Source organism: Callospermophilus lateralis, chromosome 1 (assembly GCF_048772815.1).
Source record: "Callospermophilus lateralis isolate mCalLat2 chromosome 1, mCalLat2.hap1, whole genome shotgun sequence".
Classification (NCBI taxonomy): domain Eukaryota; kingdom Metazoa; phylum Chordata; class Mammalia; order Rodentia; family Sciuridae; genus Callospermophilus; species Callospermophilus lateralis.
Genome location: NC_135305.1, coordinates 152822144 through 152841205, shown reverse-complemented (window position 1 = coordinate 152841205; position 19062 = coordinate 152822144). Strand labels below are relative to the sequence as shown.

Here is a 19062-nt window from a genome sequence, read left to right as displayed (position 1 = left end):
ATAATTGCATTAGAAGAACTGTAAGTACCATAAGCCCATAATTTAATTTCACAGATATCAATTGCTTATAGTAAGTCTAAACTTTGAATGTAAGTTGATTTAATGATTTTTTTATTTGGTACTGGAGATGGAACCCAGGACTGCCACTAAGCTATACCCCAGTCCTTTTTATTTTTCATTTTAAGAAAGGGTCCTGCCAAGTTGCTGAGGCTGGCCTCAAACTTGTGATCCTCCTGCCTCAGCCTCTTGAGTCACTGGGATGACAGGCATGTGCCACTGTGCCCAGCAAAAAATTAATTTAAAAAATGTTTTAGTTGAACAATGACTGGTTTGAGGTCATGGCAAACATCATGATTGACTGACAATTGGGATTTCCTGAGGTGAATTCCTGGGGCAAACTTCTTAACCTGCTCAATGCCATGGGCCTTGGGGATGGCTTCTTAGGATGATGCAGTTAAGTGCACAGAATAAAACACACAGGTTGCAAAGGAAGCCAGTTATGTTGAAATACAGCTATCAAAATATTTTTGAGTGTTTTGAGTGTTGATATAGGAATATGCACATTATAAATGCTCTGCCTAGATGCTGGTAGACCCCAGTCCCTATGGGTTCGTGAGAATGTTGGGGTGTCAGGATGTTTTCTTTTTACACCCTTGGATGATTCTTTTCATGTCTTTTTCTTTTCCCCATCTTGGTACTGGGGATTGTATCCAGGGGTACTTAGCCACTGAGCCACATCCCCAGCCCTTTTTATATATATATATATTTTATTTAGAGACAAGGTCTCGCTGAGTTGCTTAGCTCCTGAGTAAGCTGCTGAGGCTGGCTTTGAACTCACAATCCTCTTGCCTCAGCCTCCGGAGCTGCTGGGATTACCGGCGTGTTCCCTATTGTCTTTTAACTTAATTTTTAAAAACTTATTTGACACACATTTATATAATGGTATAGGACACAGTATGATATATTTCAAAACAGCTAGAAAAGAAGCATTGGAAGAGTCTGTGTCTCCTTTGTCTGCCCCCTCCTCCCACCTCTCCTACAACCCACCTCCCCCAGTCCATCCCCCACCTGCTTGGTTCCCGACAGGGCTCCTGGTGTTGCTTAGCACCCCCTCTTCCTTCCCAGAGGGGATGTTTATTGAAGTTTCCTAGGGACATGCCTGATTGGAAGGCTGGAGGTGGGGGAAGATGGAGGACTGGGTTTGAGTACCTTGCAGGATGCTGTACATATAAAGTCACTAGGTTTTTATTACATTCAGCTTCCTGTGGATGCTGCTGCTGGGCGGGGTTGTGACTCGCAGGGTGCCCAGTCCATGAGTGACTCAGAAGACACCTGGATCTGACTCTGTCTCATCCTGAACCCTGTGCTGTTTCTCATCGTCCTCTCTCTCTCTCTCTCTCTCTCTCTCTCTCTCTCTCTCTCTCCTCTCTCCCTCTCCTCTTTCCACCTAAAACAAGGGCCATCGTGATGAAGGTGACCACTTGCTCAGCTCCTCCTGTATGCCGTGGACATTTCTGAATCTTTTTCACTCTCAGCTCATTTCTTCCTTCAACCACCCTTTGAACTGGGGATGCTTATTTTCCCTACTTTGCAGATGCCACGGAGAGCTATGGCACACCAGAGGGGACAGAGGGACCGTGGCTCAAAAGGAAATCCTAAGTCGCAAGTGGGACTGTGTCCAGATTAGAGTAACCTAAGGTCACACCTGGCCATCCTAGGTGGTCTGCTACCATTCTTAACTCTCTCGGGGCAAAGAAAGACCTCAGTCCCATTTTGAAGGTGGACACACCGAGGTAGAGTGTAGGCAACTGCTCAGTTCTTCTGGCTCTTGAATTAGGGAGTTCAAAGATGGTAGACTAGGTGAGAATATTTCAAAAAGCTTTGTGTGCTTATTGATGGTGAAGAGGGGTTCTTAACCTGGGGGTGCCCATTGGCCTTTTTGATACATAGAGAGCTTCTCCCAAATTTACTTGCCTAATGTATAAGACATGAAAAATTAGTACCCAGGTGTGGCTTTTCAGAATACAATGCACACGAACATAATTCAGCTGCTTTGCTCCTGAGAGACCCTTTGGCTTATTTTCTCAATGATTTTTCAGGTGGATTCTTTACTCTGTGGCTTAGCTGGCAGGGGACTCTGGATCAACCCACTGATAAACATTATTTCCCGTCTTCTCTCTTTCAGTAAAGAATACCCCGTGGTTCCCAGGAGCACCGTGAGGCAGAAAGTGGCCTCCAACCACAGTCCCTTCAGCAGTGAACCTCGAGCTCTCTCCACCTCGTCCAACTTAGGGTCCCAGTACCAGTGTGAGAATGGGATCTCCGGCCCCTCCCAGGACCTTCTGCCCCCACCCAACCCGTACCCGCTGCCCCAGGAGCACAGCCAAATTTACCATTGCACCAAGAGGAAAGGTGAGCACAAAGCCCCCCCCCCCCGCCCCCTGCCGCTTCCTTCCTTTTGGGGGTTGAGTGGGGGTGGAGGCATGCACGCTAACACTGATTGATTAGAAAGGCGCAAGCAACACACAAATACATGGAGATGATCAGAAATTCAGATCATGCAAGTAAAACTAAAGGCTCCCTGGACCTGACTTTCTCCATTCTAGCCCTTTCCTTGAAGAAGATGTATTTGGAATGTCCACATCTATTTTATCCACTTACTCAAGCTTACATGCATGACACACACACACACAGATAAATAGTCTTCAAAGTACACTTCCAACACGGGTGATATTAGTGTACATGTCTTTTGCAACATCCATTTTTTTTTTTTTTTGAACAAAAACCTTTAGGGTGTGTATGTGTATGTGTATGGTGCTGGGGTGTGATCCAGGGCCTCGTGCATGATAAGGACCTTCTCTGCCACTAAGCTGTGTTCCGGCCCCTAGGTTGTGCTTCAGATTCCCTTTTGCGGTCCCAGACCCGCCCATTCTTGCTAACTGCTGAAGAGGTGTGGTCTGCAGGGGCGAGCGGGGTTTGTGTGGCCCTCCCCACTGGTGGGCAGAGAGGTTGCTTCCGGTGTTCCTTGGATGGGTTCCCAGCTGTGCTCCCGGGGAACCTTCTAGAAGTTCTGTAGGCCTCCTCTGTGTCTCCCAGGTGGACTCTCTCTCTCTCTCTCTCTCTCTCTCACACACACACACACACACACACACACACACAGCCACAACTGACTTCAGCTGATGTCTGAAGCCCTCTGTGCTTTTCTTTGTCGTATGAGAATTAATGGCTTCTCCCTGAGTCAGCTGAGACCACAAGGGCTCACCTACGAGCAGCAACAAAGAAAATCTCTTGGGAGCCAGAATCAAAGTGGCCGACATAGGTAGTGTGGCCGCATTGGGCTTCCGTACACATTGGCTGAGTGTGAGCTACAGACGGGTGCAGGCAGCCAAGCCAGAGAGACGCAGGTTCGAATCTCCCTTCTGCTTCTGGCTTCTGTGTGACTTCAGGAAGGTGTCTGAACCTCCCTGAGCCTGAGTCTCCCACTTCGTGAAGGAGGAACAAGTCTCCCAGAGCACCCTGTAGATGGTAACCGTGATGAACTACGGGCAGATAATCACCCCAGAAACTGAGTCCCAGGAAGGAGCCCAGAGATGGTGGCGGCTGAGGCGATGGCGCGAGAGAAGGGTACATGGGACAGGGTACCCTAGGGCTTGCCACCTGTGGTCTTCAGAACCAATCGGGGTGAACCCCACGTTTGGTATTTGGAAGTTTGTGTGCATATGGACCTACTTAACTGCACCTCTCTTTAAAAAAAAAAAAAAAAACTGAGACCATCTGCTGGAGCTCATGGAAGGCCTTGTCGGATTGGCTTCGTATGAAGACATCGTAAAATCCTGCGTGTCTTGTGTGCGCTCACCGTCGGCCCAGGGAGTATCAGCCCTTTTGCTCTTCGTCCTTAGCAAGGCCTGTTGTGACCCCAGAGCCTCAGTAGCCAACTTTGGAAGTCCAGCCACCAGGGCCTGAGCTTTTAGGAAAAAAAAAAAAAAAAAAGCTCACCCATGAGCCCCGATAGAAATGGGTGCTTTGGCAGATGTCTGTCCCTGCAGCTGGGATTCTGTGAGGAAAGTACCAGGCTCTCTGACATTCACCGTCTTGCATTTGGAAGGAGGGGAGAACAGCCATTGATCCTCAAGTGGGGGCCTGGAGCGCTGACCTGGGGGAGGCCTGACTCCCTGATGTGCCTGAGTCCACCCACATCCTTGCATCTTGAAGGCCTGAACAGTACCACCCCAGCAGCCCCTGGCCCAACTCCCAGCACGTCGGCCACTGGACGCCCTGGAAACAGATGCCTGCAGGCGCCTCTGCCTCTCAAGGCCCGGGACAGGGCTCAGGGATGTCCCCCGCAATTTGGGACCTGCACAGAGGTCCTGTCTGTGTTTTCCTGAAGGGCGTCCTCTCTTGATCCCAGGACAAGCCTTTGAACACTACTCTGTAGGTGCTGGGATTAGCTGGGAAGCGGAGGCTCAGGCCAGGAAGGTGGGAAGATGTGCCGGCCGGTTCCTGACGGCAGAATTCGAACCCAGACCTGGACTGAAATCTGGAGCCTGCGTGCTTCACCCCGGCTCCCTCCTGTCTCTCTTCCCACTCCTCGTCGCGACACTCTCCAGATTTCCTCTCCCGCCCAAGGCCAGCTCTGGAGACTGGGTCCCACGGTGCGGATTCAAGCTCACCAGGTTTGAATTAGGGGAGTTCTGTCGATTAAATGAATGCCAGTCCGGAGGAAGAAGTTAAAAAGAACCCATGCCCATTTTGGATTCAATATTTACAGCAGTGTCCTTATGAAGGCATCCTGGGGAGTGGGGCGAGAGCCTTTGAAAGCAAGGGCCGTAGCCCTCTTTGATTATGGGAGCATCTGATTTTCCTGGGGTATTTGCAGGCGCCTCAGATAAAAGCTTCGGGTGGCCCAGTTGGTTCATTGCAGAAATCATCGAAGTAGCTGACCCTTTGAAGCTGTGTGACTGAGGGCCAGTGACTTCCCCTTTCTGGGCCTGCGTGCAAGATGAGGATCGCGGAGGCACCCACCGTACGGGGCCCTGTCCCAGAGTTCACGCCGGTACCTGTGGCTTAAACATTATGCAAGTAATTGTTGAATTCAAACTGCTGTCGGGTGCTCTCAAGGAGATGCCCTGGTGCTGACGGATGTCAGATTGGAGCGTCATGCGGGGAGGGCGATCGGAGAGTGAGCCCCAAAGGGAGCGGGCTGGGAGCAGGTGACGGGGTGTCCCTAGGTGCTCCCCTTGGGCAGGAAGACTGCCCTCTCTGTGGCGTGACCAGAAATCTGTGACTCTGGACAAAGTGGTGGTAAATGTCAAAGAGGAAAGGCAGGGACCGGCTCTGTGCCAGTGTCACCGGTCATTTGAATCAGGGGCTTCAGCTGCTCCCCTTGCCCGTGGGCAGGTGAGTGGCCCTCAAGAACCGTGACTAGGGTTTTCTTTGCGTTCGGAAGCAGTCACTTTTCATTGACAAGAATTGATACCAGGGACCTGCGGCGGGCTCAGAGGCGTGAGATGGTGGCTCAGAGCAGGGTGTGGGAGAAGCTGGAGGTGTGGGTGGGATCAGGCCTTGGTGACTGGCTGCAGATAACGCGGTGAAGGATGGTCCCCTTTGCCCCGATTTGGAATCTGGAGCTCAGAGAACTTGCCCCAGTCACCCAACTAGTGAGGGGCCCAGCCTGCGATGCCCACCTAGGCCTGTGGACCCGGAATGCGCCCGGTGTGCACCCTGGAGGGGACTGTCACCTTTCTAGGAACCTCTGCCCTCTCACCTACCGCTACCCCGAAGAGGGAGCTCCCAGTGACAGGGAACATTCCAGATGAACTCTGTCTGTCCTGCCTGGGAGACAACAAATAGCAATTCATCATCGGCTTCCACATGGGCCCGTGATAAGGAATCAGCCGAGGTTTCCTTCCAGTTTGGGATTCCCGTTAAGTGATAGCTCCATGGGTGGCTCCCCGCCCCCGCTGGCCGCTATCTGACTTCCCCCCATTGTCTGTCTCCTCTCCAACCAGCCCAGGAGCCGGGCCCAGGGAGATGTCAAAGGGCCCGCCAGGCCAGAGGCCATCCTCGTGTGTGGACCCTGCTGTCTCCAAACTATCTCTCCCTGTGGGTTGAGTCAAAAAAAAAGAAAGAAAGAAAAAGAAAAGAAAAGCCGGGAAGGTCCTTTATCAATGCCACTCAGACAAATCCAGGACCTGGGCCTGGGAGAGCCCTTGTCCTTCCCCCCTCCCACCCTGATCCTCGGCCCCCTCCCATTAACAACCCAACTCGACCCTAATGAAGATCTTGGCACAGCAAATGACAGAAGAGGGTATTCAAAGGGTAGCCAGGGATTGAGAGATGGAGGGGAGCCGGGTGTTGGAGAGGGTTTTGCAGGTTCCTTTTCCCAGTGGTGTGTGTTTTAAAAAGCATTTCCACACCCATTCCTTCCCGGGACCCTCGGAGCCAGAGGGGCCAAACAGAGGATGAGAGCCAGGGTTAGCTTCTAGGGTCCTGTGGTTGATGAGTGGTAGATCTGGGGCAGAAATTCATCAGACAAATATTTATTGAGCACTTGCTATGGACTGGGCACGGCGCTGGGTACTTGCAATAAGCCAAGGGCCAGGAGATAGGCCCCTGCTCTCAGGAAACTTGTATTCTCCCTGGGGGAGAAAGTTACTAAGCCAACAGGTGAATTGAATGATTTCAGATGGTGACCAGGTGACATTTGAACTTGAGTCTTTGGATCATTAGTTGAGGATTTTCCTGTAGTACCATTCTAGTCCTTTCCATTTTTAACCAAGTGCTAAGAGTATGGGAAAACACCCCCCCCACACACACACAATTCCTTCTTCCATCCATCCATCCACCTGTCCATCCATCCATTCACCCATCCACCCATCCACCCATCCATCTACCTGTCCATCTATCTACCTGTCCATCCATCCATCCATCCATCCATCCATCCATTCCTCTGTCCACCCACCCATCCACCTGTCCATCCATCCATCCACCCATGCACCCATCCATTCGTCTATCCATCCATCCATCCATCCAATCATCCATTCATTCTTCTGTCCACCCATCCATCCACCTGTCCATCCATCCACCTGTCCATCCATCCATCCGTTCACCCACCACCTGCCCATCAGTCCGGGTTCAAGGTGGCTGCTCTTCACGGTTGGCAGAGCATGCCGAGTTGCATGAAAGTCCCCACGTGTCAGGAAGAGCACTGTTTTGTGAGCCAGAAGTCTTGACTTATAGATGCCCTGAGGGCCAGGCAAAGGTCTTTCAAGTGAATGAGCCCGATCAGGAAGGGGAATGCCCCAGTTGGACACTGCGACCAGATTCCCAGATTCGCTCGACAGGATTAGTGATTTAAAAAGCAGCTTTGTGAGTCTTCAGCTCTGGAATCTGCCCAGATACCTCCAGGTAGTGGCTGACCTTCAGAAAACCATCTGTCCAGCCTTCTGAGAGGGAAAAGAGGAAAAAGGCTCAAAAGTGGTTATTTGAACACACAAGAGATTTCAAAGCTCTCTGCTGACTTCTTGTGCAAGGACGACAGAAACTACATTAGCCCAAGTATTTTTTTTTAATATTTTTCTTAATTGTAGATGGACATGCAATATCTTTATTTTGTTTATTGATTTTTATGTGGTGCTGGGGATGGAACCCAGTGCCTCACACATGCCAGGCATGTACTCTACCACTGAGCCACAACCCCAGCATAGCCCAAGTATTATCTCAATTAAACCTCACAAGAGCAGGTATTATCCCATTTACAGTCAAGAACTGAAATTGGAATGGTCCAGTGGTTCAACCATGACCACATAGCCATGGTTTTGTGCCCTAAAATCTGTGTTCCGGATTCATCACTAAAGCCACTCTACCAAAACCATCTAGAAAATTCCGAAGACCTGGGTTTTTCACCATGCAATGCTGTACTGGATGGTCAGAACCAGAGAGAACTTCCCTGTTATCCAAGAGAGTCAATTGGGGCCAGGAGAGTTGCGATATAACTGACCACACAATATATATATATTTTCTGGAGCTGAGCAGTAGCTTCACTTTGTCAGAAGACTCAGTGCTTGGTGACAGCCCAGTCCCCAACCCTGGAAGCCCAACAGGACTTGGCCAATAAAAAGAGAGGCACTAAATCATAACCCAAATAAACACAAGAGACTCTGCCCATTTGTCATCACTGACCTGAAATTTGGACCCTGGCTTTGGAATTTCTGTAAATTCTGATGAGGATGGAGAGGAATGGGGGGCGTGCCCAGGACCTGCTTTCATCAAGAAGCCAACCCAGTGTTCCTTAGGGCCCTGCATCGGATCACGGGGATATTAAAGACTGGAATGTATAATTTTACGATTTTCCAAAATGTGTTCCGGCCTTTTGCTTATGATCCCCATCCCCCCCCACCCCCCCGCCCCCGTTTTTTTTTTTTTTTTTCTTTTGACTTGTTACAAATCTGGAAAAGGATCAGAAACTCGAGATGGTTAGTTAGGCTTTTTTTTTTTTTTTTTTCTCTTGCCAAGGGTACCCTGCAGCTGCACTTTCTATTACTGAAAAGGGGAACGCCCCGGCTTAGTGAGAAAAACCAAAGGTTACGGGCCCAGCAGCGATGGAAAAACATGCAGAATTTATGGATCTGGTGGGTGGAAGGCGGAAGGAGAGCAAGGGGGGAGAGAAGGCAGGCGGGAGCAAGGACCCCAACAAGCTGGGTGCCCCAGTGGCTTCGAGACTCCAAAAGAACGCCGGGTTGAAAGGCGATGGATGTCATCTGGATGTCTTCAGACATCTGGGTGGTTGGCACCATATCGTCAGAGCACCTGGAAGAGTGACCGCATTTTTCTTTCTTTCTTTCTTTCTCTCTTTTTTTTTTTTTTTCATTTTGTGCAATTTGTTGGGCACCCTATGGGTCCCAGATGTGTTCCAGAAAGACATTAACTGAAAAAATAAACCTGCTTGTCATTCAGCGGGTACAGACGACCCTATCTGTGGGTCTCACGTGGGGGGTCGTTGCAAACAGAGGCATTCGGTGGAACCCAGGCCCGAGCTTCTCAACCCAGGGTTGGGGGCTGTTTGATGTACTCGTCCAAAGCCCGGGGAGTTTCTGTCCAGTGAGTGACATTTGGAGTCCCAGAGGGCCAGGCCTCCCTACTCAACTCCTCCAGGAGGATGAGTGAGGCCAGCGGGCATGTGCCCCCCGACCAGGATGGCATCTCCCCTCTCCAGAACCTGGCAGCCGACCTGGCACTTGGTAGGAGCCCAGTAAACATCTGTCGCATGCCTGGGTGACCTGGAGGCAAGGTGCGTAGGCAGAGGAAGTCGGACCTGGCCTCTGCTCCTTCCCAGCTGGCTGACCTTGGCCAGGTCCCTTCTCTGAGTGTCGGCGTCTGCCTCTGAGGAACAGGAACGATGCTGATGTGTTGAGGGGTGACTGTGAGATCAGAGTCGCGCTACCGTGAGGTTGACGGGTACATCACCCGGTGACCAGAGCTACCCTTGATGATGCTCCCTCTTATTCATTCCTGATCACCCCGTGAGGTGAGGGTCGCCGGCGCTCCCCCAGGAATGACAAGTGTCCGGGGGGTGGCCGCCCTGCTGGGCTCACGCGGGCACCAAGTACAAGAGTCAGAGGCAAGTCCAAGGCTCCTTTTCCACCTCCTGAGGTCGGGTGCAGAACTCTGTGTCCCTTTCACTGTCATATTTCAGTGGTGGAGTGTTTTTCTCAGAGACAGCCCGGCCTCGCATATTTTAAAATTGGTGCACTATAATGACACACGGCCGTGGGACAGTTGTGAATTCGTTGTGTCCGCACACAATGTATAATAATAATCAGTGACCCTCCCCGCCTCCTTCCTCTGTCCTGTGGTCTCTATTTGCAGGAGACCCCCCCACACACAGACACACCACCTTTTCTTCCCTCTCACTTCCACACATGAGAGAGAACACATGGTCCTTAACTTTCCGGGTCGGCTTGTTGTCTGACATAATGCTCCCAAGTGCCGTTCTTCTTTGTGGCTGAATCAAACTCTGTCGTGTGTGGAGAGCACAGTTTCTCATCCAGTCATCTGTGGGCGGACACCCAGGCTGGTTCCCCAACTTTGCCATTGTGAACGGTGCTGCTTGGTGGTTGGCAGGCCTGCGTGGTGACAGTATCCTGGCTTCCGTTCTTTAGGATGACACCCAGGAGCGGCACAGCTAGCCCAGTGCTTGTGTTAGTTCCCAAAGGGGCCAATGGCCCAGAGTGGTTGGGGAAGACCCTCTTTCAGAGACAGAACTATCTCTGCCATCTAACACCAGGGATGGACTGGTGCATAGAGGAGAGAAGTGAGCTGTTTTGTAAAGACACAGCAGCACTTTAACTTGTTCCAACTCCACAAATACTAGCTGGGGACCTCCTTACATAGGGTGTCTGGAAAGGGAATTCATCAGGTACCCATCCTTTTATCCATTAGTCCATCCATCTCCTCATCCAACCATCCATTGGGCCATCTGCCCGTCCATACATCCATCCACCTGTCCATCCATACATCTGTCCATTCATCCATCCACCCACCTACCCATCTATCCATCTACCCATCCATCTGTCCAGTGACCCCTCAGTCTGTCCATCTATCCATCCATCCATCCACCCACCCATCTACCCACCTATCCATCCATCCATCCATCCATTCCTCATCCATCTATCCATCCATCTGTCCATCCATATGTCCATACGTCCATCCATCCATCTACCCATCCATCTGTCCACTGACCCCTCAGTCTGTCCATCCATCCGTCTATCCATCTACCCACCTACCCATCCATCCATCCATTCATCCTTCTGTCTATCCATACATCCTACATCCTTTTTCCCATGACCTACCTATTCATCCATCCATCCGTCCATCCATCCACTGTACAAATATTGACTGCATGTCTTCTTCATGGAGCAGGGACCAGGGACTTGGTAGTCAGATTACTTTGGGTCTAGCACAATTTATCAGCCATATGAGACCCTGAGCAAGTTTTTTAACCTCCGTTTCTTTTCCGTCATCTAAAGAGTAAGATTAACAGTGCGAGCACCTCACGGGTCGTTGCGAGGATTAAATGGTCACCTCCTAGAGGGTGCGTAGGCAGAACGGGCACTGTATGTGTTCTTGTTGTTACATTGATACTGTCGATGGCATTATTCCTGAGCGGGTATCCGTCTGGGCGCATGGTGATGGAGAGGTCCGACAATGTCCCATCTTCGTGAAGTTGACAGGCTGGGGAGGAGGGAAGAGGATAATGACACTGTACAGAACATCTCCTCACGCCAATGCCTAACCCACATTTTCCCAAGGGTCCCCTCTGTTCCCTGCGTAGGAAGAGCTGCTTGTACCTTTCCATCTTCCAGATGCAGACACGGAGCTGAGAAGGGCCGGGCTGCTCGCTTAGAGCGTCACAGCCGAGCGCTGGGCCAGCCAGCTCCCTCTTCTCATCAGAACGGAGGTTGGGGCTGACCTTCTCCAGTCCTGTGGCCAAGTGGCTGTCTCTGCTCCTGGCTGTCGGCCGCTGGCCCCTGTCTCACAGGTCCCTGTCCCCCTGTCTCTGCAGATGAGGAGTGCTCCACTGCAGACCACCCCTACAAGAAGCCCTACATGGAGACACCCCCCAGCGAAGAGGACCCCTTCTACCGCCCCAGCTACCCGCAGCAGCAGGGCCTGAGCGCCTCCTACAGGACAGAGTCGGCCCAGCGACAGGCCTGCATGTACGCCAGCTCCGCGCCGCCCAGTGAGCCCGTGCCCAGCCTGGAGGACATCAGCTGCAACACGTGGCCCAGCATGCCCTCCTACAGCAGCTGCACGGTCACCACGGTGCAGCCCATGGACAGAATCCCCTACCAGCATTTCTCGGCTCACTTCACCTCGGGGCCCCTTGTCCCCAGGCTGGCCGGCATGGCCAACCACGGCTCCCCGCAGATCGGAGAGGGGATGTTTCAGCACCAGACCTCCGTGGCCCACCAGCCTGTGGTCAGGCAGTGTGGGCCTCAGACTGGCCTCCAGTCCCCCGGCAGCCTGCAGCCCCCCGAGTTCCTGTACTCTCACGGGGTGCCCAGGACCCTGTCCCCCCAGCATTACCACTCCGTGCACGGGGTCGGCATGGTGCCAGAGTGGAGCGAGAACAGCTGAAGCCGGGTGGCCCTGCCGCAGGCATTTGCTGAGAGAGAGGAGAGGGGCGAGGGAGAGAGATGGGCGCAAGGAGGACCCCCCACGAGTTTTCCACTCTGCATCCGCGCACTCGAGGCCTCCGGGCGCTGATCCGATCAATAGCTTGCAAACCAACCACCATCCAAAAAAAAAAAAAAAAAATCTGACTCTGTCGTTTTGATTCCAAACTTCAAAAACCAAGAGAAGATGGAGTTGCATGCCCACAGGACTCCCCGCTCCTCACCAGCCGCCTCGGTCCCCTCATGTCTCCTGATGCCTTCTCTTAGGTTCCAGAACATCCTGCTCAGTGAGTGTCTCATCCTGGTGGATCTTGGGAACCTCGCGCTGTCTCGGTGTTCATGTCGACTTTGTTATATAATAAATGATAATATATTTTTTTTCTTCTGATTTTCTTAACGGGACCCAGTCCCTTATTGGAGGGAGATTCCAAGTAGACACTTGCGGGATTCCCTGGGCAAAAACCAGCCCTAAAACTTAACATGGGCCTTCCTCTTCTGTCTGAGAGAAGCACCTACCTCTGCCGCGTGATGTCTCCCAGAAGGTCCCCACGTCCCCGGCTGGTTTCCCATTAGTCTCTGCCTCCGCCAGCTCGCTGGTGCCCAATTTTGCCTTTGACTTGCACAGATGGACTTGGGATCAGGCCGATCTCCGCCCCACCGACCCCCAGCTCCGGGTCTCTCCTGCCATCTGTCGCTAAACAAGTGGCCTCTAGTTTCCCCGTCCAGAAATCTTGCTTTGAAAAAAACTTTAAAAAGCCCTGGTTGACCTGCGGGCAGGACTCTGATAAGCAGAGAGCAAGCTCTGTGCCGACAAGAAAAAAACAAAACAAAACAAAACAAATATTCTTTGCGATTAAAACAAACAAAGCCAGCCCCAGGCGTCCTGCCCACCCACAGGATGCAAAGCAGAATCTTCAGGTCCTCAAGAGGCGACATCTGCTCACCGTTGAACTCCAAAGAATCCGCACCAGCACCAAAGCCGACACTCAATTGTGTGTATCGACAGCAGAAAACAGTATTAAAAAAAAAAAAAATGTGTGTGTAAGTAAGACGTTATTGTAGGGGTCCCCAGATGTAATATTTTACTGGTACTATTTATTTATAAATAGGAATTCTAATTAAGTAATAACAGGAAATCCAGCATGGGAGCTGACCAAGAGCTTTTAATTTTATTGATACTCAGAAACCAAGTTTGTGTTTTTTAATTTTTTCCCCCTTTTTTTCTTCTGAATGATCTTTGCTTTCTCGACTTTAAAAAAAGAAGAAAAAAAACTTTTTTTTTTTTTTTTTTTTTTTTTTAACTGACCCTAATAAAGAGAACAGGGTAATATGTGAGACTGAGTATGTCCCAGGTCGTGAGAGCTTGGGTATGTTTGTACGTGAGTGTCTCTGCGATTTCATCTTTCTATGTGGCTGAGGGAGGGAGGGGAGAATAAGTACTTGTTCCTTATATTTGTGTGCCAATTAAGCCTAATAAATGCTATGTGCTTAAGGAAGTACAAGGGACTTGGAGCACCCTCTTCTTTCTGCTACTGGGTAGAGGGGACAATAAGAATGTCACCTTTCCTAGGCCAGGAGCTACTGAGAAGAGTGAATTAATTATAAAGAAATGACAATCAAGCTTCTCTCACATGCAAGGGAGAAACAAGGTTGATGGCTTTTCTGTCCCCAAGGGACAGAATGAGTACAGTTGTACTGGGTAGGTTCTGACCCGACTCTAAATAGATATTTAATTCTGATGGGTTTCATTTTTTTAAAAAAGTTTGCCTTGGAAGAAATGGCCTTCCAAACTAATTTTACCAACTCTACAGTCAGTCAGTCTTATTTTATTTCTGAAGAAAACCATCTGAAGACAGGATGATTATTTCTTATTCAGAGTGCTTGGGACCAGATTTGGGATTTTTTATTTTTAGTTTTCCATTTTGAAGTATCTGCCCATATACAATGAGCTACCTTGGGGGAAGCAAGTCCAGCCTGAGCATGACATTCATTTATGTTTTATTTATGCCTCATCCAAAGCTAATTGTACACAGTAGTTTTAGGGCACTTGCACGTCGTCGGTGGGGTTAGTGTAGAATTTTCCATTTGTAGTGGTAGGTCCATTTTCAGAAAGTTTCCGACTTGGGAGCTTTCGGATTTCAGACTTTTGGATGAAGGAGGCTCCGTCTGCGCAGAAGAGAACCACCCACCACACTCCTCAGAGTCTTGCCACCATTAAAATAAAATCATTAAGAACACGTCCACAGCAGGTTTCATAAATCATACAAGGAACACCGTATCCATGACCTTCGCGGGTTGACCTCTCTGGATTCCACACCTTAGTTCTAGTGGATCTTCTCAGTGCGTGGGTAGGATTGAGGGTGGAGTACCCCCAGATCCGTGAAGTTTCATCCTTGTGTTGATGTCAAGAGGCGCACAGATATCATTATGTTCCTTTAATCTATTTAGGGGGTGCTCGCTCTAGCCTGGGCACATGGCGGGTACTGGGAACATAAAGATGAACAGGGTGATAGGGGCCCTGTCCTCTGTGGCTTGTGGTTTAGTGAGCAATGGTCTCTACTATCAATGAATTGTAGTGTCTGAAAGAACTGCTGGGTGCTGTATGCCCAGGGCCATCAAAGGGAAGACAAGGGCCCTAACACAGTCGGGGTGAGGTGACTTTTGTGCTGAGCCCTAGTGAGGAGTAGCAATGATCCAGGTAAGGATTTGGGAGGAGAAGCATTTCAGGCAAAGGAAATCATTTACGCAAAGGCCCTGAGGCAGAAATTGTGGTGGAAAATGGAGATATAGGTTAATATGTGGGTAGAAATCACCGAGTGCACATTGCCTCATTTGTTCAACAAACATATATTAAGGTCCTGTCGTATATGGTAGAGACCCTGTCTTTTCGAGGATCAGCTAATTGTGTTAGGTTCTTTTCTAGTTAGTCCCCAGAGCTGCCAAGAACAGGTTCTGGTTATGAAATGTTAGGCTTCTTTGAAGCTAGAAATATTATAGCGTCTGTTCTAGCTTCTTGGTCCACTTGAGTGTGGGACTTAAAATTATGAAACAGAGAGGAACTTTCTAAGTCAGATTGTTGATATTCTTAAGTTCAGAGAGGTTAGGTGTCTTCTGCAGATCACACAGCAGAGCTCAGCTTGGAACCTAAATTTATGCAAGACTTGGCTTCCTCCTTTATTAAGAGAAGGTATTCTACCTGACTCAAAGGGCTACTATGAATTAAAGTGAAATAACATCTGTGAAAATGCCCAGAAAGGTATTTAACACAGTAAATGTTCAATAAGTGTTTGAAAAGAAAGACTTTAATACACAAAAAGCATTTTTTTTATTCATGGACTTCATAAATATATATTTTTATAAACAGTGATGCTAATGGGAAAATAGGAAATCTCAGAAACTGCTGTTTGGAATGAAAGTAAGATACACATGGTGGGTGCTGGATGCCTGTAATCCCTACGGCTCAGGAGGCTGGGGCAGGAGGATCACGAGTTCAAAGTCAGCCTCAGCAACTTAGTGAGGCCCTAAGCAACTCAGTGAGACCCTGTCTCCAAACAAAGGATAAAAAGGGCTGGGGTGTGGCTCAGCGGTTAAGTGTCCCTGGGTTCAATCCCCAGTACAAAAAAAAAAAAAAAAAAAAAGAGATAAACATTTTGAGAGGAGGGCTTGGGAAAATGTACCAAAAGTTTCCACAAGTTTGCTAATGATTGAATCTGATTATTCTGCTTTGAGGAATGGATCCTAGGGATATACTCAGAGATGTGTACAAATACTTTCTGGAAATATCAACATAATTTTTTTAATCTGTGCAAAATTGGAGGGAGCCCTAATCTCCACTAATACGGGGCCAGTAGGTTAGTAGGTGACCATCTAATGGAATGTCGCATAGCAGTGAAAACACACTTGCAAAGAATATTTAAAGAAGGCATCCCCACAGCGGTGAGGGGGAGCAGAAGCCCCGCGCCGCTGACTCCTGCCCAGGAGAGAGACCCCAGCAGCAGCAGGAGGTGGGGGTTGTGGGTGGCTTAAGTTCTCTTTCTGCTTTGGGTGGTCTCCTCTCTCTCTCTTTCTTTCTTTCTTTCTTTCTTTCTTTCTTTCTTTCTTTCTTTCTTTCTTTCTCTCTTTCTCTCTCTCTCTTTCTCTCTTTCTCTCGCTCTTTCTTTCTTTCTTTCTCTCTTTCTCTCTTTCTCTCTCTCTCTCTCTCTTTCTCTCTTTCTCTCTCTCTCTCTCTCTTTCTCTCGCTCTTTCTTTCTTTCTCTCTTTCTCTCTTTCTCTCTCTCTCTCTCTCTCTCTTTCTCTCTCTCTCTCTCTCTCTCTCTCTCTCTCTCTCTTCCTTTCTTCTTCCTATCTTTCAGATGGATCTTCTTTGTTCTAAGGAATAGATTTAGTAAAATATCATCTAGCTTGTGTTTTGGTTGTTGACCCCGTGACTCGGTGGAGAAGGTGGGACACTTCTGTCTACGTGGAACCTGAAGGGACGGAGGTCCATCATGGGTGGGCGTGTCCTGGGCAGGCACAGAGCTGGCCCCAGTGCCAGTTGGCCGGCTGCTAGTCACAGAGTGTCCTGCCTCAGTCACAAGGGGACGCCTGGGTATCTCGGTCCCTGCTTCCCGGGCTGCTGCTTGCTGCTCTGGCCGGTGAGGCTGCTGCTCCGGTGCACCGTGGATTCCTTGTTAGTAAATGCAGCACACACTCACACTCACATGCACACTCATACACACTCTCACACTCACACACTCACATGCACACTCACACACACTCTTACACTCACATACACACACATACACTCACATACACACAAACACTCTCACACTGACACTTACACACACTCACATACACTCTCACACACTCTCACACTCATACACACTCACAAACACACACATACTCATACACTCACATACACACTCACACTCACACTCATATACACACTCACAAACACACACACTCACATACACTCACACACACTCACACTCACATCCACATCCACACACACATACTCACACACACTCACACACACGAGCGAATGCACATGCAGTCAGGCACTCATCGATCTCTCCTTTATCCTCTGCTCTGGGTTATTGAATCCACGTGGCCACTTTTTCCCTGTGACCTTGGGAACGTCACCCAACCTCTTGGACCTTCCCTTCAATCACGTTGGAGGGTGATCCTTGAGTCCTCATCCCAGAGGCTCTGGGTATGGTGAGGTCCCGTGAGGACATGAGCACAGAGTGCTTCACACGGAGGCCGGGCTTGGAGAAAGTGCTCAGGCTTGTTGGCCAATAAAAAGATGAGCTAGCGCTCCTTCTTCTGGTCCTTCCCTCCTCCTCCTTCTCCTCCTGGGAAACTTGACCCTAGATCTTGTTTACAGTTTATAGTCTTAGCTCAGTGGGAGTCAGGAAAACATCACCTCCTCCACCATCACACCATCATAACCATCACCACCACCATCATAACCACCATCACCACCATCACACCATCATCATCACCATCACCACCATCACACCATCATAACCATCACCACACAACTACCACCACCATCATCACCATCATCATTACCATCACCACCATCACCATAATAACCATCACCACACAACTACCATCATCACCATCATCACCATCATCATCACCATCATAACCATCACCACCATCACCACCATCACCATCACCACCACCACCACCTTCATCACCATCACTATCACCCCTATCATAACCATCACCACCACCATCACCACCACCACCATCACCATCATCATCACCATCACCACCATCACCATCACCACCATCATAACCATCACCACTACCATCACCACCACCACCACCACAACCATCACCATCACCACCATCACTATCACCCCTATCATAACCATCACTTCCATTATCACCACCACCACTACCACCATCATCATCACCATCACCACCATCATAACCAACACCACTACCATCGCCATCACCATCAATACCATCACTATCATCCCTATCATAAACATCACTTCCATTTTCACCACCACCACCATCACCATCATCGCCACCATCACCATAACCACTATCATAACCACCACCGTCACCATCACCATCACTATCACTTACCATCATCACCATCACCATCACCACCACCACCATCACCATCATTACCACCACCATCACCATCATCGCCACCACCATCACCATCATCGCCACCATCACCATAACCACTATCATAACCACCACCATCACCATCACCATCACTATCACTTACCATCATCACCACCACCATCACCACCATCACCACCATCACCACCATCACCCACCACCATCACCACCATCACCCACCACCATCACCACCATCACCACCATCACCACCATCACCACCATCACCACCATCACCATCATCATAACCATCACCACTACCATCGCCATCACCACCACCACCATCATAACCACCATCACCACCATCACTATCACCCCTATCATAACCATCACTTCCATTATCACCACCACCACTACCACCATCATCATCACCATCACCACCATCATAACCAACACCACTACCATCGCCATCACCATCAATACCATCACTATCATCCCTATCATAAACATCACTTCCATTTTCACCACCACCACCATCACCATCATCGCCACCATCACCATAACCACTATCATAACCACCACCGTCACCGTCACCATCACCATCACTATCACTTACCATCATCACCATCACCATCACCATCACCACCACCACCATCACCATCATTACCACCACCATTACCACCATCACCATCACCACCACCACCACCATCACCATCATCGCCACCATCACCATCACCACCACCATCACCATCATCACCACCATCACCACCATCACCACCATCACCACCATCACCACCACCATCACCACCACCATCACCACCAT

The 19062-nt window shown here is 49.6% G+C and overlaps 1 protein-coding gene across 3 annotated transcripts in view; it reads left to right on the top strand.

Annotated features, from left to right (window-relative positions):
• The window catches only part of Tbx5 (T-box transcription factor 5), a 46491-nt gene extending 32863 nt beyond the window's left edge, over window positions 1–13628 (top strand). For all 3 annotated transcript variants that reach the window (XM_077108994.1, XM_077108993.1, XM_077108995.1), the window contains 2 exons: window positions 2186–2412; window positions 11564–13628. In XM_077108994.1, the coding sequence (XP_076965109.1) occupies window positions 2186–2412; window positions 11564–12138 (802 nt within the window). In that variant the 3' untranslated portion in view covers window positions 12139–13628. The remainder of the gene's footprint in view (window positions 1–2185; window positions 2413–11563) is intronic.
• The last annotated feature ends 5434 nt before the right edge of the window (window positions 13629–19062 follow it).